The 25,650-nt window shown below is 51.1% G+C and overlaps 1 protein-coding gene across 1 annotated transcript; it reads right to left on the bottom strand.

Annotated features, from left to right (window-relative positions):
* Window positions 1–8,509: 8,509 nt before the first annotated feature.
* Window positions 8,510–11,987, bottom strand: LOC112879469 (uncharacterized protein At1g66480-like). Its single transcript, XM_025943725.1, has 2 exons — window positions 11,174–11,987; window positions 8,510–8,901 (listed from the first exon to the last, which is right to left on the bottom strand). Exons 1-2 carry the CDS (start codon window positions 11,843–11,845, stop codon window positions 8,857–8,859), a joined length of 717 nt encoding a protein of 238 aa, XP_025799510.1. The 5' UTR covers window positions 11,846–11,987; the 3' UTR covers window positions 8,510–8,856.
* Between the last annotated feature and the right edge of the window lie 13,663 nt (window positions 11,988–25,650).

Raw genomic sequence — 25,650 nt, forward strand, 5'->3', positions numbered from 1 at the left:
TCCAGCCCGTCTCGGCAATACCTTGATTTTATGGCGTCCTCCGCCACTGATTTCCAATAGATTCTAGATATTAGGCAGTTGATAGAGTTAGCGCGATTAGGACCTATAAACTTTATCTATCTGGCCGCACATGAATTTCTCGTGTCGTGGTCAGATAGAGGTTTTTTATTGAAGTATAATTTTATGGTGACATGTTTTAGTTAATATTACACTTTTTTGCGAGGAGCGTGAGGTGTGAATTGTCTTCTCCACTATATAGAGGTAGCGACTACGTGTACAGTATACTGGGTGATAAAAGTTAAACAAAGTTGTATTGGAATTGTGTCATCTTTACCTAGCTTCATTTAATCTTAACTTTTATTGTCATGCAAAAGGGAGCCATAGAACAACAACCGCGGTTGAATATTTTAGATCCGTTTGATTTAGGTAACTTTTTCTATTGGTATAGGAACTATAAAGTTTTTACAAATTTTGCATAACTCAATTGGCAAGGTTTCTTACGGTGAAACTTGTCCATTCTTTCCAATAATAGGCGACGTGGTTGTGAACAGTAGCGATTTTGTCAATCTTAAAGTTTTTTATATACTTATGAAAATAGTTGCATACGTATATTTATACAAGTAAGTGTATGTATATATTTATGAGCATCTACATCCATACCCTATTTTGCAAAAGGAAAAAGAACTTTAGAGTCGCTCTGAAATCTCAAAGTGCAAACAAGCACTCATTCGGGATCTCCCCAGGAATTAGGAATTTTGGCTAAACTCCCGGCAGATGCAGCCGCGCATCTTTTTGGAGGGGCCCAGTGTTGCCGAGAGTTTCGTTCGCTTCGCGGGAAAATCTGGAGCTTGTGTGGACGTGCGGTGGCGACAGCGAAGCTCTCCTCCCTTCAAATCCAAGGATGGAAACCCATGGCTTCGACGAGCTGAAAGGAGCCATGCCATTTCCAAGGAAGGTCTCGGCCTCGAGCTCCAAAGCCGCACCCGCATCCGTTACCTTAATACCACGAAGCAAAATTATGATCATCAATTATTCCAATAGATTCTAGACATTAGGTAGTTGATAGAGTTAGCGCGATTAAGACCTATAAACTTTATCTATCTGGCCGCACATGAATTCGTATCCCAGTCAGATAGAGATTTTTCGTAGCAGTATAATTTTTACGATGACATGTTTTATTTAACATTACAACTTTTTTGTGAAGCATGGTTCATGAGGATTGAGGAGTGTGAGATGTGAATTGTCTTCTCTTAGCCAAATATTATCATGCATACAAAACGTCATGATTTCTCCGCTATACAGAGGTTACCGACTACTTGTACTATGTGATAAATGTTAAACAAAGGTGTATTGAGTAGGAACCGTGTCGCCTTTACCTAGCTTCATTCAAGCTTAGCTTTTATTGTCATATGAAAGGGAGCCATAGAACAACCGCGGTTGAATATTTCAGATCTGTTTGATTTAGGTAACTTTTTCTATTGATATAAAAATTGTAAAGCTATTATGAACTTAGCGTAACTCAGCTGGTAAGTTTAAGGTGAAACTTGCCTATTCTTTCAACAACAATAGGTAGGTGATGTGGTTGTGAATAATAGTGATTTCATCAATCTCAAGATCTGACGGTTCAGTTTTTTTGATATACTTATGGAAATAGTTGCATATGTATACTTATACGAGTAAGTGTACGTACATGTTTATAAGCATCTACGTTTGTACCGTATTTCGCGAAAGGAAAATTTCAAAATAGAGACAAGCACATATTCGGGATCTCCAGAGGAATTAGGAATTTTGGCTAAACTCCCGGAAGATGCAGCCACGCATCTTTTCGGAGGGGCCCAGCGTGCATGCCAAGCCGAGGGGTTCGTTCGCTTCGCGGTAAGATCTTTATCCCGTTTGGACGTGTGGTGGCGACGCAAGGCTCTCCTCCCTTCCAATCAAGGGCGGGAAACCCGTGGCGGCGAGCGAGCGAAGGATCGCTTCCATTTCCAAGGAAGGTCTCGGCGTCGAGCTCCGAAGCCAGCCCCGCGTCCGCTGGTCGAGCTGGACGGACGCTCGCGCGCGAACTCCGAGCGATGGACGAGCACCACCCGCGTCCTCGGCGGATCGGGCCAGCTCTCCGCTGGCCGGATCACATGATCCCATCGGCCTCGCGCCCCTCTCGCTCCGCGCGTCGCACGTGAACCCGTAGCCAGCAGCCCAGTGCCCACCGCTCCGCTCCTTCGTACGTACGCTTGCGTACCAGCAGCAGCCGCCGCCGCCGCCGTACATCTTTTGCCGCTTCACGCCTCGTCGGCGCCTCCGCCCGTGGCGGACGGGCTCCGGCGGCGGCACCGGCGCCGCTCGCTGCTGGCGCGCGCGGAGACCCCGTCCACTCGCTTCAATGTGCAGCCGCCGTGCGTATCGGAGGCCGCCGGTACGTGCGCGCCGTGTGTGTATAACAAACGTAGGTGTGGTCACGGGATGCTCGTATCAGGGTGACGTCCTCGAGCGAGGATGCCCAGGCTCCAGATATTCACTCACCGCCCGGCTGCAGGCGTCCGCGTCGCTCGTTAGCACCGGCTGGCGGTTCCGCGCCGTGGTCACGCTCGGTCGCGGCGACGGCAACGCTTGGCCTCCCTCGCCCGCTCGCTGCATGGATGGTATGGGCAGGACGGCGTACGCGCCACGTACAGAGCCGTGCCCGTTTATCTACCCCGTACCCGCACTCGTTGCCGCGGCGTCCGCCCGGACCGCGCTTTGCGTAGTGAATGCGCGTGACGGGTCGCTCCGAATTCATTCGCGGACACCGTCTGTCTAGCGTCGGTCGGTGCGCGAGCGGGGACGTGACTCGTGAATACTTCAATCTGGACAAATATACCCCTAACCTTCACCTATCCAGGATCGTGGTAAGCAGAATAAGAAGAAAAAAAACCAGGATTATCAAAGGGACACGACCAGAGATGGCAATGGGTACCCGATATCCGAAACCCGGCAGATTTTTACTCTATTAGGGTACGGGTACGGGCTAATATCTATATCCGTGGATTTCTTAATGGGTGATAATCTATACCCAGCGGGTACGCGGGCATGGGTATGGGATCGTAGCACCCGAACCCGCAAACCCACAGATTTTTTAAACCTGACATAATATAAAGAATGCAGATCATATACTCATTTTATTATGGTCTAATAATTTTATTTTGGAACTTTGATGTCTAATGTAGTGAACTAGTGGTGCCATGCTAGAGATGGTAGACAGTAACTGCATATTAATCTAGCTCTGAACTTGTGATGTCTGATGTGATCAATGGTGTTATGATTTGTGAAACACTCTATCAGTCTTATGGTTGATGTTTATCATATATTATTGCCTCAGTTTTATGTATGTATCTATTGACTGATATATCTGAGTGGTTGAGTACTTAACATAATGTCGGGCACGGGCAGCCCGCGGGTACCCGCCACTGATGCGGGTATGGATTTGGTACATAATCTGTACCCGGCAACGGATATGGATTTCTTAGCGGGTGTATTTTATCCTGACGGGTATAGGTATGGGCAAGCAATACCCAGCGGGCGCGTGCCCGTTGCCATCTCTAGACACGACACTGGCGGGATCCATATCCTCGCGGCTCTCGTAACTTCGTAAGCAGGCCGAGCAGCTCGTTGGAGCAGCCCCCTGACAGGCTGCAGCACTGTGCAGCATCGCAGCGGGCTCCCTGGATGCGGCGCGCGCATCGCTGCGGCTGCAGCACCGGCGGGCGGCGGGGAGAAAAACAAAAAGTGCACCGCGGCTTACCGGGGCTACCAGCGAAATCCACACACCACCCGCACCGCTGCTTAGTGGGACCTCCGTCTTTGCATTGCTCGTCCGCTGTAGGCCGTACGCGGTCACATCTCCTTCCTCCGGCCTTCGTGTGTCGATGCCGATGCTGCTGCTCTGCTGCGTGCCAGCAATGGGCAGCCGCCCCACATCACGCCGCTCGTCGACCCCTTCGCCGGATTCCCTGGGCGACGCGAGGGGCCTCTGCGGCAGTGGCGGAGCGTGACATGAAACTAAGGGAGGTTTGTTGGCAAAGCATTTTACAGTTAATTTCTACATCTATAGCAGATCTAATATGGATCTAATTTTTCTTTCTTAATGGAATATGGTAAAAAAATACTTTTTAACTGTGTCCGGCAGCGAATTTTGCCCTTTAATAACGCGGCCGATTGCACATTCCCGGCTTGGCCGTCTGCCTCTGCCCCTGTCGGACTCGACTGCAGGTAGGGGGGATCCGGCTCCGTTGAATCGCTTCCATACCCCGTCCTGCAGGTGCAGGGGGTAATGCTTGCGGCTCGCCTGACGCCGTCAGCTATCACGAGAACACACGCACACGCACACGCACTCGCACTCCATGGATGAGGGCATAAGGCTATCTCCAGCGGTGCGCGGTAGAAGCTCCTGTTCTGTAAAAACACGGGATACTGTAGCACCTGTTCCGCTCCAACGCGATCCGCTATCGCGTGCTCTAAAATGGAGGAGGAACGCTGCGTCCCGCATAGAGGAAGGGGCGAGCGGCGTCCTCCATCCCGGTGCTACTGCCACGCGGCCGCCGGGCACGAGCTCATCCATCTCGTACTGCGGCCTGCCACTGCCAGCCCCCTCTCCCGCCCCTCCGGCGGTGGCGGCGGCATCACCGCGCGCTGCTCCTCCGCGGCCGCGCGCGGCGAAGAGGTCGTAGAAGAAGGCGCGGCAAGCGGCGCTGCGGGCTGGCGGGCCGCGGCAGGCGACGGGGCGCGGAAGGTGGGGCTGCAGGGCGGCGGGGCGGCAGGCGGCGCTGCGGGCCGGCGGGCCGCGGCAGGCGGCGGGGTGCGGAAGGAGGGGCGGCGGGGTGGAGGGGCGTGGGAGGAGGGGCAAGCGGCAGGGGAAACGGACATTGGAAGAAAGGATAGAAAAGTAGAGGTGTGGGGTATAGAAGATGGAAAGTAGAGGTTTAGGCTATCTCCAGCGATATCCTCCAAATCCTATCCCCTATATCCATCCTCCATATCAACTTCATTCTCTATACCAAACTTAACTCCAACAACATCCTCTATTTTTATCTTCTATACCCCACAATCTCAATTTTCTATCCTTTCTTCCAACTACCCTTTCCCCAAGCCGCAACCGGCATGCCTCCCGCGCCCCTCCTCCTCCGCCGCCCGCCCGCGCCCCTCCTCCTCCGCCGCCCGCGCCCGCCCCGCCTCCTCCTCCGCCGCCCGCGCCCGCCCCGCCTCCTCCGCCCGCCCGCGCCCCTCCTCCTCCGCCGCCGCCCCTCCTCCTCCGCCCGCCCCTCCTCCTCCACCGCCCGCGCCCGCCCCGCCTCCTCCGCCGCCCGCCCGCCCCTCCTCCTCCGCCGCTCGCGCCCCGCCTCCTCCTCCGCCCGCGCCCGCCCCGCCTCCTCCTCCGCCGCCCGCGCCCGCCCCGCCTCCTCCTCCGCCGCCCGCGCCCCTCCTCCTCCTCCTCCGCCCGCGCGCGCCCCTCCTCCGCCACCCGCCCGCGCCCCTCCTCCTCTGCCGCCGCCCCTCCTCCTCCGCCCGCTCCTCATCCGCCGCCCGCGCCCCGCCTCCTCCTCTGCCCGCCCGTGCCCCTCCTCCTCCTCCGCCCGAGCCCCTCCGCCGCCGGCCCCCGCCCCTCCTCCGCCGCCCGCCGCCCCTCCTCCTCCGCCCGCCCGCGCCCCTCCTCCTCCGCCGCCCGCGCCCCGCCTCCTCCTTTGCCCGCCCGCGCCCCTCCTCCTCCTCCGCCCGAGCCCCTCCGCCGCCCGCCCCTGCCCCTCCTCCGCCGCCCGCCACCCCTCCTCCTCCGCCCGCCCCTCCTCTACCCCTCCTCCGCCTGCCCGCGCCCCTCCTCCGCCCCTGCCGCGCCCCGCCGCCCCGCGCGCGGGAGCCGCGTGCGCTGCTCGGGATGGAGGACGCCAGCCGTGCTCGCCTCTGTGCGGGACGCAGAGCTCCTCCCCTATTTTATGGCACGCTACAGAGACCACCGTTGGAGCGTTACAGGCGCTACAGTATCCTCTATAATAGAGAACAGAGCGGTTTACGGAATACCGCTGGAGATAGCCTTAAGGCCAGGCCTGCTCGCGTCGAAAGCGCCGTCTGCATGCAGGGCTGGAAGTCAGTACACGGTACGCTACACCCCGAATCTCCTGGTACTCTGAATCGGCCCACATGCACCATCACACGCAGGGGCATGATACCGTGTGTGCGCCGCCGCCGCACGTCCGCGTCTCGCCTGCGCTGCCCATGGACGGCACCGGCTGTGCGTCTCCGAGCTGCATGTTACGGCCCGGACGGACGACGTGTTCGTGGCTGGCTCCGCCGGCGCCAATAGTGGCGATCTACGGATCCAGGGACGAGAAAACAAACGCCGCTAGACTCGATCACCTTGATCCCCTGTCATCCGTGTGCTCCGCATTCTGGTCACTCGCTGCAACTTCCGTCCTGCTTCGTGGAGTCAGATGCGCAGTTTACTTTTACGACTCCGTCAGGACGGCAAATGCTTCCGTACCGTACGCACGGACAGCTTTGCAGTTGAAAATCCCGGGCTCGTTAAGCTACCGAGATCATGTGCAAGGCAGGTGCATCTTGTTCTTATTTTATTTACACATCCTAACAGCTGAGGTGAGCGTAGGAGTAGTTTGCTAGTTGCTCGTTTTCACTAGTTGCACTGTACTACTCAAACAATTGACCTGAGACTGAAGGTTTTAATCCGTCGCCGCGCCGAACTAAACCAAATCCTCCAGCAAGTCTCGCCACCGTGTCCTGCCGTATCTGCCAGGAAACTAGCATCATTTTGCGTCGCCAGCATATCAGCGACATGCCAACCCTTGGCTGAAGAACCCAAGCGGTGCATGGTGGCTTGGTGTTGACGAGCCTACTCACCTGCACCCCCTATGGGCGATGGTGCGTATTAGTTCCAGGTCGTGGTCAGGAGGCGTCCAGGCGATGCATGATGAAGATGGGGGGTTTTGGAACCACGTGGCCAGCCATGTGAGAAATATCAGGCCGTGGTCCTCGTGCCAATGATACCTTTCCTTGGAATCGTGCTGCCGCGATTTTCCCGGAACAAAATGATGGTTCGTGTGTGGAGAAGGCCAGAAGGCACCACGGACGATGGAAAGGCACCAATCATGCCGCGCGGCAGCGAAACTTGCCGCGGTTCAGCGTTTCTTTTCCCTTCTCGATCGCAACGGTTTACTACTTTGTAGTTTGCACGCAAGGGTTTACTAATGTCACCGGCCGTTGGAACTTCTTCTTTTCGCGGGGCTTTAGGCTGCCCGATGATGGGCTGTCGGAGTGTCAGGTCGTCGTGCTGCGGCTCTTGCTCGAATACGGGCCGTCAATTCAAGGCCGAGCTGCGATGGTCAGAAAGGCCCGGAGGAGAGGAGAGTGGCGGTCGATACAACAACAAGGACCGGCCCAATAGCCCAATACCGATGGGAAACGGCTGGCCCAGATAAACAGTCTGGTTGGACAACCGAGGAGGTGATATGTCGAGATCGAACGGTGACACAGCAGCTCCCAGATGCGACCACTGTTAAGGGTGTGCAAATGGCGAGGACATGTGCTACACGATGGACATCGCCGCCACCTGATACATGGAAGATGAATGTGGATGCAGCTTGTTGGGCTAAGGAGATGGATGGGGCGTGGGGTTTTGTGATCCGTGATCACCAGGGCAGTGCTGTTCTGGCAGGAGCTGGCAGGCTTGCTGTGGTGTGTGACGCTCTGTGTGCTGAGTCCCATGCTTGCATCGAAGCACTTCAGGTCGCAGCAGACCATGGTATGCAGCGCGTCATCGTGGAGACTGCTTCTCAGAGAAAGTCCGGTGGCTCAAACAGACACTCACTTGTGTCGCTTCGTCCACTTCTGTCGGCCTGGCCCAAACAGGAGGCGGCGCCTCTCGTCGTTTCTTTTCTGGGCTGCGAGCGTGCGCCGACGGGCCTCTCGGCCCGCCTCGCCCCGCCCCACAGGTCCACACGCTGCGCTGACCTTTCAACCTTCCTAGCCGCAAATCTTTGAGCGGGTGCGTGCCGACTTTGTTGGCTCGGTGCAGCGGCGGCAGCCCTGTCCAAAAAGAAGAGCATCACAAGCAGAGGCGGCCGCGACGGCAGAAGCGGCGCCGGATAAGCGACAGGCGACGCCGCCGGCCGGCCTCGTGGCCGTAGGTGATGGATGGCCGCACGCGCCGCCACAAGCCCACCAGTACTGCCCATTCATACGCACGCGTGACGCTGACGCGCCGGCGTCGCCGTAGTACCAGTGCCCATCAGCTCGGGTCGAGCCATCACCGCCGCGGCCAAAAGCAAAGCCGGCGTCGCTGTTACTGGAGCCGCCCCTTGCAAACCACCCGGTGCCTAAGGGGGAAAATGCAAGGCTGCGCAGGATGAGGTAGCGATCGCATACGCAAGCGCACCGGAAAGGAGAGGTGAAGCAAGGAAGATCTTTCTACTTAGGTAATTGTCTATGTACATTCTGATTCAGTGATCATCCATTCACACTGATCGTCTGATCATGCAAGGTGGCTAAATACTGCAGATGCCATGTCTCACACCAGTACAGTACAGTACAAACTGCTGCTAGCTTTTCTTCATTTTTTTCTGCTTCCTAATTAACTACTATACTATATATACTTTTTTTTTAGGTTGCCTAAGACTTCAAAAGACTTGAGGAATTGCTGGGGAGATCAGATAGGAAGCCATAGGTGTCCGAGCAGCTTCTCATGTTCCAAGCCCCAGCAGCTCCTCTAGCCCCTCTCTTGCCGAAGAGACCGATCTACCACACTATAAAAGGAGAAAAACAACCCAAGAAGACAGGCAAAACAAGACTACGCTTTGACGACCCCGCGCCGTGTAGTCATCCGATGATCTCGTCCGGAACCGCCATGAACCTCGTCCGCTTCTGCAAAAGGGGGAGACCAAATTCAGAATGCGAATTCAGATCAACAGCAATGTGAACAGACGCACACAGTAGAAGGCATCGTTGGAGGCGGGGCATCGAGCCGAGCGGTTTCGCTTGAAAGGAACGCGTCGTGAACCATACCGCTATTGGGCTGCGGCTGCTCTCCCCTCCCTTTCTCTTTTTTTTTTTTGTACTACTACCAGGAAAAGCAAAGGTGTGGTTCGCGATTGTCCTCGGCCAGTCCGGACTAATAACGACTTGCTTGGACGACGTCAGGAGATGGTGAACGTTAGAAGGACTAGCACTGTTCCTTGAGGCTTGATCGTCACCACAACTTGGTTAGATTAATTTGTCAGTTCAAGTTCATTATGCTATTGCTCCTACCAACTCCATTAGGGCCCCGTTCTCTCACAGTCTTGGCAAATAGTGCACGTGCTGTTTTAACCACTGCCCCTCTCTGAGCGTCAAGTATTTTTGACCAGAGGCAGCAGTATTATTTTTTTTAACGATAGCTCATCCATACCAGTTACTACTACCACCCGGTGACAACAATTCCAGACAAAACGTATGCACACAAAATGATTTTCCTCATGCACACTGTTTTATTCAGAAAATACGGAACCCAAGACCGAAGAATCTGATGGCATGCCTACGTCTGAAAACGTCATGGGAGCGATCAGCACACGACGACGATCCCTTTGGGAGCCAGGTCAACCCTCCACCGATCATAACAAACGGTTCTCCTATTCCCTCCAAACAGTACGCGCACGCACGGGGCCTTCCCGTCCCGGTCGCCGCGGGCCGTGGTACTGACTGGTACAGCGCGCGCGGTTAGTCTAAACCAACACGGAATCTTAGGCACATGCACGGCCCATCGGCCGGACGCGTGCGCGCTCGGCTGCTCGACCTCTCGTGACGTGGAGCCATTAGCAAGCTACGCGCCCGGGTAGTGATGAGCTGAAGGCCCGGGGGTCCTGCGCCGGATTTGTTAAGGGCGGCAGGACCACCCCCAAGTGAGCACCTAATAACAAAACCAATCTCCAACTGGGATCTTGCTTTTCTTCTGCGACAATGGGATACTTAACTCGGACCGACTTGACCTGACCTAAACCTGCCTCGCTCTTTAGTTAATGTGCGGCCTTCAGTTTGCCGGCCTGCGGTCCAGAGAGAGAGGCGCCCTAGCTAGTACCAAACAGAACCCCCTCCGATGGATCACGTGCCCCGCCAGGCACGCACCATGCGCTGTGAGCCGTATAATTAGGAGCACTAACTAAACCACAGCGCTAGCTAGATCGCTAACGTACAGAACAGCACAGGTGCGAGATGCCGCCGCGTGCTCGTGCTCGCTGCCCTGCGGCGTCGCCTTGCGCCAACCGGCCTCCTCCTCGTCCTCCTCCTGCTCCGTCATGCGCGGGGGAAGGCCTAGGAAGGTTCCGCGGCAGCCGCCGCCTTGCCTGCTGCGCGACACGCGCGGGCGCGGCGGATCATGCCGGCCGGAGCAAAGCAGGGCAGGGCGAGTGGCATGGAAAAGGTGGAGCGGAGGCGGGGAAGCACGTCCCCGAGCCCCCAAAAGGCGGGCGCGCGCGAGGCCGCCACGGATCAAAGATGCCATGATCGCCCACCCACGCGATTCAGATCAGATCGCTAGCGCTAGCGCTCGCCCGGGGACAAATATCTAGCGCCCGGGCTTCTCGCATGTTCATCTGGGCACTAGGGGAATAGGGATTCGTTCCGATCGAAGGAAGTCACACGGGAGCCGAGTGAGATTCTGAGATCCCGTCGGCCGGTTGTCGCCTCCCGGACAGGCGCTTAGCACCGAACCCACGAGAAAGAGTGGTGGATTTGTGCTTAGGCTTAGCTAGTAGTATTGCTTTCTCGTGGCACTGGTATGTTTCTACAGTTGCGATGTGTCAGCCTTACATGTTTGGGCCGTTTTGCTTGGCAAAGTTGTGCTTCAAGATTCGTGCAGGTGCCGGCAGTGACCGGATGGTTTGGACCCTCATGGTAATCAGCAATCACCTTTTGCTAGCAGCAGCCTAGAGGTGAGAGTTGGACATCCCTAATCAACTAGTGAACCTTGTTTAAGGCTAGAGCTCGGAGGAGTAGTTGCAGCATGCATGCTGCAAGCCTGCAAGTAGCTACTATAGTACTTACTACTGTTACCAATTATCGTTCAAGGACTGTGGAAAAGGATGCGACGTAACAAACGGGGGATTGATTGGGGGGAAGGAGGGGAAATGACGGGAGGGCGATGCGCGTGCGGCCGGCTCACCTCTTTCTTCAAGCCCGTGCCCGCCGTCGTCGCGTTCCTGCCGGACAGCGCGGAGCACAGCGGCGCTCGCGCCGTCGGCGGCGGCGGCGCGGCGGCGCCCTGGTCCCTGGCCACGCACAGCTGCATGATCCGCTCGGCGGCCTCCGTGGGGTCCCGGCTCTCCTTCATCAGCCGCGCCACCTCGGACTTGGGCAGCCGCATCCGCAGCCGCACGGCGCCGTCCGCGCCCACCTCCACGGACGGCGGCGGCTTCGGCGACCCCGCGGGGGCGCCGGCCGCGGCGAGGCGCGCGGCCGAGGACGGCACGATGGACGCCACGTCCGACACGGTGCGCCGGGACAGCATCAGGCTCTCGAGGCGCTCCCGGGCGCCCACGTGCAGCGCGCCCGACCACGTCTTGCGCGGCGCGCGCGGGTCGTCGCCGCCCGCCGCCGCGGCGCCGCGCGGGATCTGGACGAGGAAGTAGAGCTTCCCGGGCTTGAGCGGCGCGTCGCGGTCGAGCGGGCGCGCGCGCACGCCGAGCCGGCGCACCTCCTCGGACTCGAGCAGCTGGTGGCCCGGGTGGCCGCGCAGCGCGGCGCCCGCCGCGGCGGGGGTCTTGTACCGGAACGTCGCGCCGTCCACCGTCATCACCTTGGCCGCGCGCCGGCGGCCGGCGAGAGCGTTGCCCATGGCGGCGCGCGAGCAGGCGTTTTGTTTCGCTTCCTGGGGAGAGGTGGGGGCGCGCGCGCGCGCGGGTTGGTGCTGCAAGCGGAGGAGCTTGGGGGAGGTTGGGGTTAGCGTACGTGAGGCTGGAGGAGTGAGAGAGGGAAAGAGAGACGAGGAGGAGGTTATAAAGGTTGTCGGGGGCCTCTTGGAGCCTCTCCTCTCGTGTTCGGTTTGGTGTCAGCAAATCTCCAGCGTGTCCTGCTTGTCACCACTCACCACTGGGATTGTACAGGAGAGCCGTCGGCTCTCTGTGTCAGTTATGCTGCACTAAACGAGGGCTGCTCGTGTCGGATTTCGGTGTTCTGCTTGCCGAACGTAGCATGGGATAGTAACCGTGGCCAAGAAAACTCAAAATGCTGCCGCTACTTTTTATTTGCGACAAGCCTGCAAATTGGTGTACGTATTTTCCACAAGTGCTCCAGTTAATCCCATCCATCACTTCCTTCTTAGATGGACAAGGAATTATGGCACTATACATATAGTACGCTTTAATGGTAGCAAAATAGACATGCTCTCATGCTGCAGATTTCAATTACAGCATATTACTGAAACAGTAATATTTCAGGTCGTGTCTACTAGCTAGGTAATGCGGTATATATTTTTTCTAAGGGCAAAGTTGGCTAGCTTTCCTTTTGTTTTAAATATATGGCATTTAGGACAAAAAAATTACCCGTCCATCCCAACTTCGTTTTATCTTTTTTTTTAATATATAAATTTTGCTGACGTATCTGGACATAACTTAAATCTAAGTGCATAGTAAAATATATAATTAAAGAAGCTAAAATAAATTGTAATTTGGGATGGAGGCAGTAGTTCATAGTGGAGGGAGTAACAATTGTAAATATCTTGGATAATTTGGCTACCGATCTACTGTTTGATTCAGCAATGTTTATATAAAAAAAATAAAATATCCTGGAATACTTGGTGTATTGCTCCCCAGTGGGCCCAGATAATGTCACCTGGACGGGTCATACACAGCGACGCAAATTTCGCGCAAATACCGGTTCTCCCGCGCGTGCGCTGGTAAGGCGTGTGGCCTCTCTGTGGTCAGTCCTCTGCGCGTGTACAATCCTACTGGTCTTTAGATCCGACCATTTCTTTCTCCAGGTTTTCAGCAAGAGAAAGAGATACGCTCAGTAGCAGTACTCTTGACCGGTTAACCACACGAATTGAAGACTGAAGATGATGTTTACCACTACTGCTGCAGGTATCATGGAAAGCTTGACCATTTTAAGCTGGCGTGGCGTGCCTTCATTTCCTCCGGGTTGCTTGGTTAATACTAGATGCTTAAGGGCTTCTAGGAAATCGATCGATACTCCATAAACTTGTTTTCAGAGAATCATGAGATAGTTCAGGTACGATGATTTACAGCAGTTCACTCCTATTCTGTTTAGCTCGCATTTAAAAAGTAAAGTTAGCATGTGTCCTGATGCATAGCTCGTCAGTTTGATCCTGTGTTAAACTGTCGATAAATATAAAAGGAGAAACATTTGTACAACTCACATGTTTCCCCCTTTTACATGATTAAGCAGCGCCCCTGCCTTATTTTCAAAAAAAAAAAGAAAACAAAAGCAAAGAAAGTTCCAAGTACATACTGCATTGAACATTGATGCGTTCTTATTTTTAGCTTGTCGCAATTGAGCCCGGAATACTACTCTGCGAGGCTGACCTCCTCCCATTTGGTAAGCACCTACCGCTCGAACCTGAGACTGGTCGTCGTCCGGTTTATGATCGAGCCAATTGGTAGTTCATGCATGACCATGTCAAGGTAATGTTAATTTGATCCATGGACATGTGCGTCTCTTGATAGATTAATTCTAACCATTTGGTAATGCTAATTCTAAGCCCTCTATGTTATGTTCCTCACCAACCTTTTTCCCCCCTCACCGTAGGCCTAATTTAGTAACTTTACCTAACATCTTGGAGGAATAATATGACCGCCTAGTAATTTCATGTTTTTTTTTTTCAGAGAAAGAGCGAGAGGTGGGTCCGTCACCAGGTTGAATTTGTAGGCAGATATATATAACTTTGTTTTTTTAAAAAAAGAAAAGTAATGGAATTGTAGGCGTGCGAATTGGTGCTAATGGCGGTCGTTGTGTATGTACTGGAGCTCTGAATTCTGAATGATGGTGCCTTAGACCCATGTGTACACAAATGCAATGGCCAATTGTATTACAGTATCCTTTCTCGCGCCTTTTCTTTTCTTTTTTGCTTTCCGTGCTTGGGGCCCTGATTTCACCTTTTCTCTCACCACAAGTGGCCTTCCAGAATGATTTGTTTAGTCGCCACACGAGGATCGGGATTGGGCACCTGACCACTACAACGGCCATCATCTACCACCCTTTTCCAATCATGGTACCCTGCGCGATCAACATTAGCAAGTCGAAAAACCATACCAAAAAAGAAAACAAACAAACCTATGCAGCAGCGCCGGTTGCATGGTCAAAGAAAAGTAGGGATTAATTTAAGCCGAGGAAAGGGAGGTAAAGCCGGATTTGCAGCGCGCTGGTGCATGATTTCAGGGGATTTTGCCGGTGCAACGCACCACTAGCGAAGGAACCGGCCGGCCTGCAACTTGGGATTACAACAACGTTGACACCCACGCTGATGAGCGTAACGTGCATTTGCGGTAACAGTTATCTGAACAGCGACGCGCATCACCGCTGCGCTGACCGCCGTAGCACTAGGTTTGACTTCCTCAAATGGATGGAGAGAGAGAGAGAGATCAGCGAGTCCAATCCTGTCGAGGTTCCCCCTCTCTTGCAACGAAGCTCGAGCTGATGCGTTTTCAGGTTTGGAATGGAAAGAAGAGGACGGCGTCTTCCTTGTATTTATACCTGTTCCTTTCTGTCAGTGGTTCACAGTCATCACACATATGTAGGATTGTTCGTATTTTAAGTATACATGTAATCTCCGAAGTGGAACCGACATAATTTTGAAGTTTTAGCACCTCCCAGTGTCTGAATTTATTTTCCTTCTGAAAGTTCCTGGATTTTGTTTTCGATCAAGACGGTCCATCAGATTCAGATTAATGAGGTGATGCGTACAGCACGTCATGCTCGCCGTGCACTAATCAGACACGTACGTCTTGTCTTGTAGGGCAGTATACACATGGAGTAACTTCCAAAGCTAGACGACCAGGTTTAGATGGTTGCCTAGCCTGCTGACGAGGCAGACAGGAGCCCAGGAGTCACGGGAGCGCCAGCCCGTGATGCCCGTACGTCCATGTCCACGAGCCGCAACATCATCTCGACCTCTACTTCCTCCCTCCCTTGCAAAATTCTATTGTCAGCATCCCTGTCGACCCGTTAAACAGGGCCCATCCACAGGGGAGATTGTTCGTAATCAAACAGGGAATGGCCAAGCTAGCGCCAACTCTGTCTTGGACGCTTGCATTGCATGCACGGCAGCTGGTTTCTAGCGATGATTGCCAGATTAGTTTACTCGCCAGTGATGACGTCAGGCGACACGCTAGCGCTCGCCATTTGCTGCTGGTTTACAATCTGGCAGGATTATGGGATCAGGGAGCAGGTTTTGTCAGGGTTTGGGAGTTCAGTAGGTGCTCAGTTTCTTTCTTTCGTTCGTTCGTTTTGTCTTCGTTTAGAACTCCTACGTCGTGCCCTGGTCCTGCGAATTTTTTCCCACAATTTCAGTCGCCTTTTGCTGCATCTTTTTGGGTAATTTTCCTCAATCTCTTGGGCGTTGGCTGTTAGACATTTGAACCGATTTCTCAGGCCGTCTGATACCAACTGTACCGCACGCATGGGTTCAGCTCCTTCTCGATCAAGAGAGGCATAAGTTTCAACGGACTCGTCATGATATAGTGTACAGCAGACTCAAGGTGGTGGTAGAAGTAGTGTGGGCAGTAGAAGGTCAAGAGACGAAGAGGTAGGTTTGCACAATGCAATGATTGGAAGAGTTCTCTTCAAGCTAAAGCAAACTCTGCATGTACAGTCAAACTCAAATGAAATTAGGGACACACCATACCGCCTTCTCCTTCTGACCACAAAATGGCTTGTGTGAATTCAAATCTCGTGCCAGTTTTCTCAAGTTTTGGAGCCGCCGCGCTCCGTCCATTCTTTTGCTTCCGTGTCGAGCTTGTGGAATAGTCTCATAGGAAATGTGGCACTTACTTCATCTTTAAATAATTTTAGCCATTTACTTCATCTTTAAATAATTTTAGCCACCCCTGCTCCATGGTATAGCGTCTAGATTCGTAGCACGGATGAATTTAGCCCATGGTTAATGTTTGACCTACCCTCTTCTGTCTTTCCAGACAGAGAGCTTTACTCCCAATCATCGTCTTCATCAGCCTCAGCATCAGGCCTTAATTTGGCGATCATATCCTAAAAGCTGAAGAAATCCAAGAACATCCCCTGCACGTGCGATTGATGAGGCTCCAGCAGTGCCCTCCTTATCCACACAACTAGTTTTTTTTATTTAACAATTAGCGGACCTTTTCGCACGCTTTTTGTAGTGAAAATAGAAAAAAAAAGATAGGAGGATGCCCTGAATTTGTCCAGAGCATTGAAGCCCGGGTGCCGTGCAGCCGTGCTCACGGCTGAAGCAACCGGATCCGGCACTGTTCCGCGGTCGCATCTCCGCGACGATCACCTCTGCGGCGAGCTTAGAAAATGGATCCAGTTCTAAACTAATTAATCAAGTTAGGGGCAGGTGCGTAGGCCAGTCGAAGTTGGTAATCGCAATTAGTCGCTGCTAATACCCTTTTTTGGACCGGGGTTAGTAAACGCGCAGCTTGAAGAACGAAGCTTAGCTACCTAACCGTAGCCGGTACGCTTCATGATTCCAACTCCAACTTGTGCTTAATCGCTCGCAGTAATTAATCCTCGCTTGCTAATCACCCAAGCCAGCCGGGGACCGATCGGGTCGGCCAGCCGACAGCGTCGCGTGTTTTCTGCGATCTGGCAACGAAGTCTACCACTCCAGTGCTGCGGCTCGCCTAACACAAACAACACCCCCCCCCCCCCCCCCCCCCCGCGGTAATCTTGGTCTCCTGAGACATTCTTGAGTGCTGATTCAGTTAACAATTGCTGCTAGAACTAGAAGCTAGTGGACGAGAGGGAATGCGGGACAGAAGAGAACAGTAGCAGCTGATGGTTAGTTTTGTTTTTCTTCTGACGAGAGTGCGACATCAGAGCAAGGAGACAGGGTCCTAAGTTAATGCAGAGCCAAGAGACACTGCATGGCTCCCTCGATCTTATCAGGGCCAGGCCAGGGACTCGAAAGTGGAGGAGGCCGCCGCACGCACCTAGCAGCAGCTGCAAACCAACCAACCGCTTTTGACTGGATACGGTAGGTGATGTTTGATCGCTTGTATTCTTCTCCTCACGATCACTTAACTTAATCCTGTCTTTTTGGGGGTCCCGTGCTTATTATGATGAACAGTTTGTTATATAGTATACATATAAGTGGCTGCTCCGGGTTGTTAGTTAATCTGCGAATCTCTGTCAGAGGCAAACAATGGCGGGTCGGCTCGCTTTGTGGAAAGAGCGAAACAAGGGCTATTTTCTAGACGCACAGAAAGGGGAAGAAAAGGGGGTTGCTTCGATGGCTGATCATTAGCAGTACTGCTGTGTTTGTGATGGCGACGCTTTAATTTTGTCAACGGGATGACGCATCTCTGCAGCTCCCTTTTCCTGCGTTTCCAAGTCACGGGTTCTATCTTAGTTTCCATGATGGTGGATTACATGTAGTAGATCGCGTGGTAGGAGTACCGGCCATCTCATCGCGTAGACCCGCTGGGATAGTTTCTGGGAATACCATACCAAAAGAGATCCTGAACTGCATAGGACGGATGATCATTGCTCGCTGCCCCATGAGCTGATCAGAAAAGGATGTTGACCTGTTGTCACTGCCGTAAGAGATGTACGCACCATGAATCCTCTCGGAATTGATCGCCGCCAAAGTTACATCAAGGGCTGCACCCACCAACGATCAGTACGAACGAGCGCAACTGCTGACCACTGAGCTTTCCGTCCCCCGTGCCCCCCGCCTGACCTGATCACTCGGACCGCACGCAGTCAACAACACACAAAGATGGCGCGTTTGGGTCGGGAGGATACCTCTTTTTATCCTTTCGAGCAGACAGTCGCGCGCGATCAGCATGCTGCTAATGAGAATATGGCGGGAGAGAGAGAGATCAGAGATGTGAATGCTCGCGCTGGTGCCAGTCAATCCTGAAGATTCGGTGCCGCACGAACAAAGGCACTGAATACTGATCCAACTTGCCACCCGTTCTCTTTGTAGCGTTGCTCTTTCGAAACAGAACGAAAAACGTGGGGCATGATGGTGCGAGAAAAGGAAGCAAAATAAAAAAAACGTACATTTGTCCCCCCCCCCCAAAAAAAAAGAAAAACAAGAAGACACTGAAAGGAGGACTTTTGATTTTTGTTCAGGGGAGGGAGAAGTGCTGAAAATGCTCAAGTGCATTCAGGAGCAACAACTATGGTCCGCTCATCTAAGGAATTGAAGATGAGCCCATCTCAGGCCCGGCTCGTTCGCGCGCCACGGACAGCAGAAGCGGCTTTATCAACGGTGGGCCATTGGAAACGCTGCGGGACGGATGCGAAATGGTGGGAGCCCGATTGTCGAACGGGCCATATACTTGGGCCAACAAACAAGCGAACAGGGCCGCCAGGTAAGAAGCAAATAAGAGGCCCCATCGAAGCAGCCCACAAGAGGTCCAGGGTCCACCAACTTCTTAATGGGGGGCTGGATCCTCCATGAAAAAAAGGGGTCCATTTTTACCCCTTCAAGGCTTCAACTATCAACCAAGTTTGATTTTTCACTCCCGATCAAAAAGCTAGATTTCCATCCTCCTCAACTTTACTCGGATGGTTCCAAAAGTTGAGGATGAAATTATGGTTCTTTTTTTAGTTGGAGGTAAAAATTATACTATATTTTGTCGCTAATTAAGAAAGGAACCTAGAGGCGGCGGATGGGACAATGACTACGATGCGATTCATCACAGAAGCGCACCGGCTCTTATCTTTTTCCTCCCATCTCCCTCGCCCCATCGTCTACAGCCCTAGCCGGCGGCAGCCACCGGCGCGCCGCCCACCCACCCACCCACTGTCGCGCCGCCGCCGGCGGCCACCGCCCACCGGACCTGCAGTGCTCCCACGTCGTCTCGCCTCCGCCGCCGACCTCCCCTTTGGAGCTGCCGGACATTGGAAACCCGGCAATACAAAATCCTAATCTCGCCACTTCGACCACCACCCCGGCCGCCGGCGACCTTGTCGGCGGCTGCTCTCCCACATCCTACCCCCGGTGGCCGCTCCACCCCTCCTCGTCCCCTACCTCAACGGTGCGGCGAGCGGCGGTGGTAGCATGTTGATGGACCTTCTTCGAACCATCGACTGCCAACCACGTACGTCACCCTTGACATCTGCGGCGGATGGTCGTGGACCGAGCGAGGGCACGGCAGCACTGCTGCTGATGGGAACGCGGACGGCTGAAATAATGCGGCGGCGCACGTCCTCGTCGTCGTCGCGTGGCTTCCCAGGACGGGCGGTGAGCCCATAAGGCATGAGCTGAATTGCGCGCGACGCCAGGCTCCAACGAGATCGATGGGACGGACGGAAAAGAGTGGGCTTGCTTGCACGGGGCGGCCGCGGAAGGGCTCAGGTGCGTCGGACGTTGGTGCATCATCAAGCAATGGCGCCAGCATCATAATCTCAGCAGCATCGAATCATGACACGCGAGGAGCACACACGTCCCGTGGCGCCATAGGCTATGCACGCAACATCGCCGGTCGATTCGCTGATCCGGGTAGAAAAGGTGGCCGGCGTACGTGTTGGGTGGTTTAACTTGTATCACCGGGGACGACTAGTGCATGCAGTACGAGACGTGTCACACAAGGATTCCAATGCACCAACGACTAGCTCCTACCATTAACGCAGGTACACCTCTTTCCTCTGAATCAATGCGCATATATACGACGTGTCCATGGACGCCCGTGCCATGTCTAATATAGAGTCATGTTTGTTTCGGCTTCTGCTCTCAAAAAAATGCAGGAATCTCAAACAAACGATAAGCTCCTGAAAATGGCTTCTGAGAGTATTTTGGTAAACCAATGGCTTTGATTGGAGTTTCACGAGTTCCAGTACGGCCCATCAAATATCCATTTCATTATAACTCAACTTTTTTCCAAGCTATCTACTGATACCAAATGTAAACTCACCAAGATTTGTTATTGAGTAAAGTATTATTTTGACCATGTACAGTGAAAGGGGTCGGTGCTTGTAATCTAAGAGGGGGAGGGGATGAATTAGACAATTCTAAAAAGCTCAAACTAGTTTGCACAAAATATAAGCTAAAACATATTATCTAGATGTGCAGTTAGGATTCAACTAATGTGAAAATCTCATCCAAAAGAGTTTTGCAACCTATAAACAATCTTAATAAGATAATACACTAAGAATGTAAAGGTACACAAGATTGTAATAAGAAATGCGGAAGTTTAAAGGAAGAGGATGAGGGGAAGCAAACTCTCGATATGAAGATTTATCCCGTGGTATTGGTAGGCACAAAGCCACCCCTAGTCCACGTTGTTGAAGCACTCACTAATAGTATTGCTTCCTGATCACCGAGTCTCTTCCGGAACTTCTTGACTCGCTACCAAGACTTAGCCACCAAGGCTCTCGCCGAATTCCAGATCACCTCGATGCTGTCTCCACTAAGGAACTCTCCACGAAGGAAGGGGGTCTGCATGTCCCCCACACAAAACTGTCGTCGCCGCTCCACACCAAGCCGTGATGACTTGCCGATGAGCCACCAAGACTCTAAGGGCCCGGCACACCGAGATACAACTTATGGTTCACTCAAGAACCAGCAAACAAGGTAGCAACATCCTGCTCTCTCACTCCCTCTAGATCTAGCCTAGCACTACACCTCACAAAACTTGTGTAGTTTCTCACGAACTACAGCAGCATCAAATGATCCGGGATGAGACCTATCTAGGCTAGGGGGTAGCACATAGCCGTTGCTTGCTTTTTCTCAGAAAAGCATAAAGCGTTGGAACCGGTCGCCATCATCAATTTAACCGGTCACACTGAACCTGCCTGCTAGCCGTTGAACTCCAACTGTCTTCTTCTGCTGACGTTATTGCACCGACGCCTTGCACCGACGGGTGTTGGTTCAACCAGTGCTGAAGACCTTCAGGCTTCTCCAACTTCAAACGCTTCTGTATCATTAAACTAGTAATTCACCGACGCCTTCTTTTGCACCGTCGATTTAACCGGTGGCTTTGATATTTCTTCACTTGATTGCCACGTTATCTCCTCAATGCACCGATACCTCCCTTCTTATAGCATTGGTTCAACCGGTGCTGCTGACTTGATCACAGTAGCATCTCCCCAATGCACCGGTCGATTCATTTTTAACGGCGTCGGTTTAACCGGTCACCCATTTTCTGCTACACCTTGTCCAAATCATCATTGTGGTCATTTGGGCATTTTGACAGTGATTTGGACACTTTGACTATGGATTGGACTCCATCCATAGGATCTAGAAATTCTACAAATCTTAAGCTCACAAACTTGTTAGTCCCATTGACTATGTTATCACACAATTATCAAAATCATAATTATAGCCTAATGGGGCCATGTTTCTTACAATCTCTCCTTTTGGTGATTGATGACAATCCAATTAAAGCAATCATAAATTTGCAAGAATTGACAAATTGAACCACTTACACTTGCTTGGATGCTTACCACCATCCAATCTTGAACTTGGCCTCCCCCTAAGTCCATGGTTTCCCCCTTGTTTGAATTTGGTATTAGGTTTATTTGTTGGATTCCTTGTACCCCAAATCTTTCTTGACCACTATTTCTCCCCCATATTTGCACATAATTGCTTTGATTCCACACTTCTCCCCCTTTGGAATCAAATCACCTAAAAAGGTCTAGTAAAATAATATAGTCAAAGGGAAAACTTAGTAGGCCAGGGAGTTAGCTCCATGAAACATTATCCATATAAGATGATATCAATAAAGATACCATTTTGAAGCTCACTAGGAAGGATCACAAAATCATGAAACTAGCATGACATGAGCTAAGCTTTCCTACTAGGACTTCTACCTTGTAAGCGACTAGTAACCCGTTCCCTGGAGTATATAAAGGAGGGCAGGGGTATTTAGATTGGGAAGAAACACATCGAGAACCAACTTGAAGCCTAAACTAGATCAACACAACACCCAAGCATATGGCGCAATATACATAGGACTTAAGGTATTACGCTATTGTGGCGGCTCGAACCTGTATAAATATTTTTCTTGTGTCCTCGCTTTTACCATTGAGTTCCGATCTCGGCGACACCCTACCTACAAATCTACTACCTCGAGGTATCTCTCGGTAGACTTGGCGGTAAAATACCGATAGTAGTATTTTAATATCCGAAATGTTTTACCACCTTATAAAAGTGTCCTATTGTTGTTGATCATGCTAATATGTCCTAATAAACTTATGTTTGAAATCATGTAAGAAATATGTATATATCCAAACACGAAAATACATTAAAGAGTCTCCAAAAATTACATGTTTACGCAAATAAGAGCTTGGGAAGACCATGAATCCTAGATAGATATAGGCACCATGGGCGCATGCCACCCCTAGGTCTCTTTCCGCAACCACTTCTTAACCACTGCCCATAGGGCTTCTCGCGGCACTACCACCATAGTCCCCCTCATCCTCCCCGTGGCGGCCACGCTGATGGTGAGGATGAGCACGAACACTCTATTATTCGAGTATAATAGTAGTGGTTAGGTTCAAATTGAACAAAGTGTGTCTTATGGGTTATCGGGTAACGTCGCGCGTATTTTCCGTGCGGTGCCTATCTAGGCGTCCAACCTGGCATTCTTCACGTCATTTTTGTTTATGCAAAGGTTGATGTGTCTTGTGAAGTTCCCATGGCGTTGGATTATACAGTGTTTCAAATGTTTTGCACCTATCGTTATGGATGATTGGAGTGTGATGCTCTGTCAGCGATCATTGGCATTGTTGAGCTCCCACACGTATAGGAACTAGGCAATCATCGACGGCATGGATTGGAGGTGGAGTCTGCCATTAGACCTTGTTTGGATATATATTAATCTCCTCCAATCCATACGTATTAGGAGATATTGAGGTGAAAATTAAGTCTATTATCCCCTCCAATCCATATGTATTGGGAGGGAATGGATCTATCCAAATAAAGCAGGGTTCTAGATACACTTGGTTTGGATGTAAACAGGGATCTATGTAAATTGCTCTCTCAGTATAACAGAATCCTATCCCCTTGGCAAAAAAACACAAACACACACACACACCATGCGTAAGATCAAGCAAGTCCAACCACTGGTCATCGTGCGTCTGCAATGCATTATGCACAGAGGTGGTAATGGATTATGGCATTAGTTGTCTCTTCACAATCCAACTTCACCCTTATATTATACCCTTATAATATATCTTTAGCTTAAAATTTATAATATTAGAGTCGGACTCCTAAATTATCTTCCCTAAAATTTAATATACTTTACCACCGTTATGCGGTGGCACTGCAGCAGTCGTCGTGACCGGCGTCGAGCTCGAGAATAAACCTGCCATACTGCAGACTGCACGCCTCATTCGTACGCCGTCGTCAGGCCGGGTACAACAACACACGTACCTGACTTCTGCGGCCTGGCAGCCTTTTGACGCCTATCCTTTCGCGCTGTCTAGCGCCCATTCACCGGCTCCGAGTTGCTGGCCGCTCCACTCGCCCAAGTTGCAGAGATCTGCCGGGGCTCGAGCACTAGCTCAATCGGGCACTCGCCCGATCGAATCGCATGCATGATCAGCACAGGGGCGTTTTGCTGCCTTCAGTTGCCTGCTGCCTGTACTACTCGAGATTTCATGCACGCATGCATCACGCATTATTGCCGATGATCACTATCTGGCTGGAGATCTGGTAGTGATTGTCGATCCGTCTTGCGCGGCTTGCAATTTGGGTCGCCTCCACCTTAATTTGTCTGGATACGAGGGGGAAGTCAATGCGTTAACGGAATGCTTTGGTCAAGAGCTAATCATCATCTTTCACAAAAAAGAAGAAGAGCTAATCATCATTTGGGAGGTGATTAGTGGGAACCAAATCGATCTTGGATCGATATCATCTGGAATCTTGGATCTTGTTGGGTTTACGTACTAGGAAAGACGAACCATCTAATAACTTTATTTCCAAAGCATCTAGAGTCGTGTATTTTTTAAAACACTAAAGTTTGTTTCTCTGAGCTTCAGGTGATTGAGAAAGATAGCAGATTAGCGATTCACTTATATATATTTTGAGGTATTTTATGGTGCACTACACTGGTATATACTAGTGTTCGAAAAGGATTAGTATAAAAACATGCATCCGACAATTCAGATCAATTGTATATATACTACTAAAAAGTTGAGCAGTAGTAGTATAGGTAGTATAAGTTACTATGAGAAAAAATATTAATAACATCAGGATCAGTCTAATAGCATCATCTCCAAAGCCTCTAGTCTTGTATTTTTAAAAATGGTGAAATTTGTTTATCTGAGGCTTAAGTTGATTGAGAAAGATAGCAGATTAATTAGTGATTCACTTATATATATATATATTTCACTCTCCGCTAGTATTATTCATGCAAAGTTTTCCAAAGCTTAAGTGTTTTCTCGATTTCTTTTCCTATGCTTGATTTCTTCTCTTCCATGCAAAATTTTCCATTCATGCTGAGAACCCCTGTATATCTAATTGGTATAGCTTTAGCATGGTTGGCCAAAGCTATTAATTTTCCTTACAGCTAGTGAGGCTGAAATTAAAGGTTACGATAGTTGCTACGTATGCGGTTGTTCTTTGCGGGCGGGGAAGTATAGGTTGAGGTGCATTATATTATTAGTGGAATTCAAGAGTTAGAATGTTTTTTGCTAGGTGAATAAACATATATAAGCAGTAGTTGACATGTTGTTTCGCTAGTAGATTCAAGAGTTAACAGCATATTATTACCTAGGAGAATAAACATATAGCTCTTATTGATTACCTTTAGAACTGCACTACCTGTTGAAGTGAGTGCTACAGCATCGCCAATTAGGCAAAGTTACTTAGTTGCTAAGATAGTAGTTTCCATCACAACTGTGAAAAAGCAATATCCTTAGAGCATCCCCGACCCTTCACGTAGGATAGTTTTCATAGCACTAATTATACCATCACATAGGTTATAATATATTTGCTATTAAGATGTAATATGCATATAATATGTTGTCGGTATATTTCAAAGCTTATAATAAATATAAAAGATCACCTTTAAAGTTTACAAAAATATAATATTAATATATAAATATCGGCGCGTGCAGAACATGTGAAAAGAATTACGTGCCCCTGGCTCCTCAAATTGAGCCATCTATCATCATAAAGGTCACATGCATGAACTGCACGCATCTCCTTTGAAGTTAGCAAAAGTATCTTTTTCTGAGATAATTTGTTTTTTAGTGCCTGGTTCTCCATGAGACATGCCTCGAAATCTACTGACCTTTTGCACGACCCTATAGGCCCTCCTAGCATATTAGTCCTAGGCGCAAAAGTCGAGCTTAAGCTTGCGCGTTACTATTAGACTAACAAATGGTTTACTTAGAGCATCCTTATCCCTTCAGAGCTTAATCAGTTCGCCCTTTGACTCGCACTAAGCCTTACATTTTTTTTTCAACAACATAAAGCTTGCCCTAGCTCGTCTAATACATACCAAGTTACGCGTGAGATGCATATATAGATCA

The sequence above is a fragment of the Panicum hallii genome, chromosome 2 (genome assembly GCF_002211085.1).
Source record: "Panicum hallii strain FIL2 chromosome 2, PHallii_v3.1, whole genome shotgun sequence".
Lineage (NCBI taxonomy): Eukaryota > Viridiplantae > Streptophyta > Magnoliopsida > Poales > Poaceae > Panicum > Panicum hallii.